The sequence below is a fragment of the Oncorhynchus mykiss genome, chromosome 19 (assembly GCF_013265735.2).
Source record: "Oncorhynchus mykiss isolate Arlee chromosome 19, USDA_OmykA_1.1, whole genome shotgun sequence".
NCBI classification, from domain to species: domain Eukaryota; kingdom Metazoa; phylum Chordata; class Actinopteri; order Salmoniformes; family Salmonidae; genus Oncorhynchus; species Oncorhynchus mykiss.
In genome coordinates, this window is record NC_048583.1 from 51,346,254 (window position 1) to 51,351,253 (window position 5,000).

Below are 5,000 nucleotides of genomic sequence, written 5' to 3' on the forward strand. Positions count from 1 at the left end.
ACTTCTATGTAGAAGATGAGCGGGGAGTGAGTGGGGAGAGAGGTGCGTGAGGACGATGAGTGTATCCTGGTTATAGCTGGTACCGAGGGAGGGATTCAGGATCACTAAGGACACTGAGACAGGGGAAAACCCAGGCTAAAACCCATCACTATATACAGGGGAAAACCCCAACTAAAGCCCAACACTATAGACAGGGGAAAACCTCAACTAAAACCCATCACTATAGACAGGGGAAAACCCAGGCTAAAACCCATCACTATATACAGGGGAAAACCCAGGCTAAAACCCATCACTATAGACAGGGGAAAACCCAGGCTAAAACCCATCACTATAGACAGGGGAAAACCCAGGCTAAAAGCCATCATTACAGGACAAGTTTTTAATTTTATTTGACAAGGCAAGTCAGTTAAGAACAAATTCTTATTTACAATGACGGCCTACACCAGCCAAACCCGGACGACGCTGGGCCAATCGTGCGCCACCCTATGGGACTCCCAATCACAGCTGGATGTGATACAGCCTGGATACAAACCAGGGTCTGTAGTGACGCGTCTATCACTGAGATGCAGTGCCTTAGACCGATGCGCACTCGGGAGCCCCAAAAGATAGGCTCCTGAATCTGTCTCCTTACAGACTATATGTCCCAAACACTTTCTCAGCTCCTCTCGCCATATCTCAGTCACACCAAAGCAATGATTTCACAAACTCCCAGAAAAAAATGCTCACATACACCAAATGCTCTTGTAATAATGACATTTCTGGTCTTCTCTGTCTCATTCAGAAAGAAAGAATTTAGGATCTTTACTAAATGTTTCAGAAGAGAAGTGTATCTAAAGCTATGATTTACCACCCACCCTGTCCACATGACAAAACACACACTGTCCCCATGACAAAACACACACTGTCCACATGACAAAACACACACTGTCCCCATGACAAAACACACACTGTCCACATGACAAAACACACACTGTCCACATGACAAAACACACACTGTCCACATGACAAAACACACACTGTCCACATGACAAAACACACACTGTCCAAACACACACGACAAAACACACACTGTCCAAACACACACGACAAAACACACACTGTCCAAACACACACTGTACAAACACACACTGTCCAAACACACACTGTCCAAACACACACGACAAAACACACACTGTCCAAACACACACTGTACAAACACACATACACAGAAAGTCAGGCATACAGGAAGTGGTTAGGTTGTGTACGTTCACATTAATAAAATATTTGATTCTATCTATGTAGATTACCAATCTAGCCTTTCTTTCTCTCTACTTAAGTAACCTCCAGTCTGTGTGTGTGTGTGTCGTCTACAAGAGGGCTGTCGCGCAAGGCTCGACTTTTGAAGAGTTATCAGCATTCAGAGCAGGGCAGGGGTTAAGAGTGCCGTGGTTTCCTTTAGAAAGTCAATTTGTCCAGCCATCCTCTCTTCTCTTCACTCTATCGATCTATTGGTTTCTTGGTATTCCATTCACTTGTATTATATTATTTAACTTAAGGCCAAGTGGTATGAAACAGAGTGAGGAGTGTGCGAGTGTCAAAAACCAGGACTTCTATTTGATTTAGATATGATTAAACATGACATTTTAGGCCATTTGGCCTCCTGGAACTCCTTAAATGTATTTGTTTAATATTACAACAGAACCCCTTCTATCTATATTAGAGGACGTGCTGGGTGTTGTGTCTATAGACAGGAATGTATGGACGTCCCTGATTCTGTATTTACATAAAACACTCCACACGCACGCACGCACACACACACACACACACACACACACACACACACACACACACACACACAGACATACAGACACACACACTGTGCGGCGCAGTGTGCTGTGTTGTCTCTAATGCCGCGGCAGGCCCACACGCCGTGATGGCTGTCTGAAATTCAAGCTCTCCTGGCATTTAACAGCACTTTCTCCCCCTCCTCTTCCTCCTATCCCCTTCTTCTCCTGCCGCTTCTGTCCTCTCCTCTCCTCCGTTACCCCTCTCTCTCTATCTCTGGCCGTCCCGCTCCCCCTTTCACTCTGCTGGCTGGCTGACCTCACGCACACTGACCCTGCCTAATAAACTAAGACTGAAACATCCCAGACTGACCACACACACACACACACACGTAAGGCATTATGGCTCTCTGTACCAGGACAGACATGTCAGAGTGTGTGTCCTACTCAGGTAGAGAAGCAGAAATCCTGCTCCTCACGCTGAGTGAGGGCTCCTCTCTGCACCGCAGCCGAGCACCCATAGACAGACATACACACACTCACTGTTACACGCACTCACTGTTACACACACACACACACACACACACACACACACACACACACACACACACACACACACACACACACACACACACACACACACACACACACACACACACACACACACAAACACACACACACACACACACACACACACACACACACACACACACACAAACACACACGCACACACACACACACACACAAGCACACACACTACCTGAAAGTTGTATCAACCTTGACATGCTACCGGCCACCTCCGCAGCATAGTACCACACAAAATAATACACACTCACACACTCTTAGTCTGATGAACACGTACCCACACAGGCAGACACACAATCAAAGGCATTCTCAATGACAAGAGGGAAAAACATCAATAGTAAAAAGGTCAAATTTACCTACTCTTGTTGTTCAGAGTGTAGAGAGTAACACTCGGGAAGTTCTACAGAATCCATCTGCACACTGCCACCATAATATGAGAAAACCTCCTCTATGAATCAAAGTTTTTTTCTGCTATCCTCCTCTCCTCTCCTGTCCTCCTCTCTTTCTTCTCTCTCTCTCTCCTCTCTCTCTCCTCTCTCTCGCTCCGTTCCTGTCAGAGCACTGCAATCAGGCACAGTGGTCCTCCGTGTGACAAGCCTACAGGCACAGCAGCCAGCCGGTTGGGACCAAAAGCTCTAGCACTCTTCTAATCAAGGACTTAAAGCCACAATTGGAGCTCATGAATAATGAAGCAAGGCTTTGCATATGTAGTCCCTCTGGCCCGTCCGGGCTGCTCATTGGTGGACGGGTGGCCAATGAGAAAGATGCAAGGCTCCGTCTTCGCTCACGGGGAGAGAGAGAGAGAGAGACAGAGAGAGAGAGAGAGAGAGAGAGAGAGAGAGAGAGAGAGAGAGAGACAGAGAGAGAGAGGGAGAGAGGGGGAGAGAGAGAGAGAGAGAGGGAGAGAGGGGGAGAGAGAGAGAGAGAGAGAGAGAGAGAGAGAGAGAGAGGGGAGCCGAGCAGGTGGAGAGGAAGGGCAAACACAAAGAGAGAGAGAGAGAGAGAGGGAGTAAGACAGGGGGCAGATGAATAACGAGAGTGAGCGGTGAAGAGAGAGAGAGAGAGGTAAGGAGAGAGGGATTTAAAGAAACAGTGCATTCTAATTTTTTCTATATATTCTCTCTCTCTCTCTCTCTCTCAGGGCAGTTGTTATCAGTTATTTCTGTTGAGCGGAGAGATAAAGTATTTCAGGCCGGGGTAATACCAAATGTTGTGAATGAAGCCTGCGTACAAATCCACTGTTTATTGGCATGTCTGTCATTCTCTCAGTCCCTTTCTTTCTCTTCCTTTTCTCTCTCTGTCTGTCTCTATTGCTCTCTAATTCTCTGCCCGTCTGTCTGTAAGTGAGAAGATTAGTAAAATGAAGTAATCTCTGACCGTAATGTGTTTAAACAGGCCGCTTACACACGCTCTGGCTTCTGCGTATGTGCCCTGTGAAGAACAGAGCGAGACGAGAGAGGTGTTTTTTTAAATAAAGAGATCAAACGAGAAAGGGTAAAATGATTAGCTAAGTAAACATGAACAATAAAGTTAGAATACAAAACATCCAATCTTGGCCTCACACAAGCAATAGGTGAATCACTGACATGTTACATCACTTCATTTGATAATGTAATAGAATATCCAAAAGGAAATTATATTTTAAAAAGCCAAATATTGGACAACCCTATAACCACTCAGCAGTAAAATAGGGATTCATTTTCCCAGTCACAGATTCCAGACTGTCTTTGTTGTGGAATGATTGAGGAATGATTGGGCATGTTTTCCTGGAACTGGTGTGTCCAGGTTGTTTTCCGTGCGTGTGTCAGTGGCTCCCCGCCTTCCCAACCACAGCGGGACCACACAATTCCCACTGCTAAGAAAATTCAGGAGCGCTGCCGTTCCGCTTAGGAATAGTCTCCAACTGTCTCCACACACACACACACACACACACACACAGACACACACACACACACACACACACACACACACACACACACACACACACACACACACACACACACACACACACACACACACACACACACACACACACACACGGGAGGTGGAACCCTATTTCCTACGACACATCTTCCTCTGTCTTTGTATTGGTTCTCTTTCAGTCTTATAGGCTCCCACCCTGAATAGAGTACATGTGGGGAACAGAGAGAATGAGAGGATGAGGGAGCAGAGGGGTGGAAAGGAGGGATGAGCTGTATGTGTGTGTGCTCCTGTGCTCCTGTGTGTGCGTGTGTGTGTTTGAACAGAGACACACACTGAACAAAAAGTGTGTTAGCTATATCTCCTCCTATATTAACACCTTTCAAAAGAAAGATAAATACTGTATTTCAAAGTATCCACCCAATAGATGTGGTATAAAATCAACACATCGCTCCTGTTTTCTCTGTGTTAACTGATCCTTAGTAAAGAGCAGCTATAGCTGCCCGAGCTAACTAGGGCCACATAAGAGGGCCATCCAGTCTTCTATTAATTAAAACATGATCACATGAAGAAATCATTATGGGGTGTGAGTTACGAGGGCTAGGAGCCGGCTATGACACCGCACACACACAAACATGCGCACAAACGCAGACACATAGGCAGGAACAGGCACACACACGCATGGACGCATACATATAAGCGCACACACACACACACAAATCTGGCCAGGCA

The 5,000-nt window shown here is 46.2% G+C and overlaps 1 protein-coding gene across 4 annotated transcripts in view; it reads right to left on the bottom strand.

Annotated features, from left to right (window-relative positions):
* LOC110498090 (estrogen-related receptor gamma) overlaps positions 1-5,000 on the bottom strand; it is a 290,644-nt gene that overhangs the window by 161,197 nt on the left and 124,447 nt on the right. Inside the window, exon 1 of one of the 4 annotated variants that reach the window (XM_036955036.1) lies at positions 2,709-3,124. The exons of 1 other annotated variant lie outside the window; for it this stretch is intronic. In XM_036955036.1, the coding sequence (XP_036810931.1) occupies positions 2,709-2,761 (53 nt within the window). In that variant the 5' untranslated portion in view covers positions 2,762-3,124. Of the gene's footprint in view, positions 1-2,704; positions 3,125-5,000 lie in introns of those variants that run through there. 2 more of the 4 variants (XM_036955035.1, XM_036955037.1) reach the window with 2 other exon arrangements.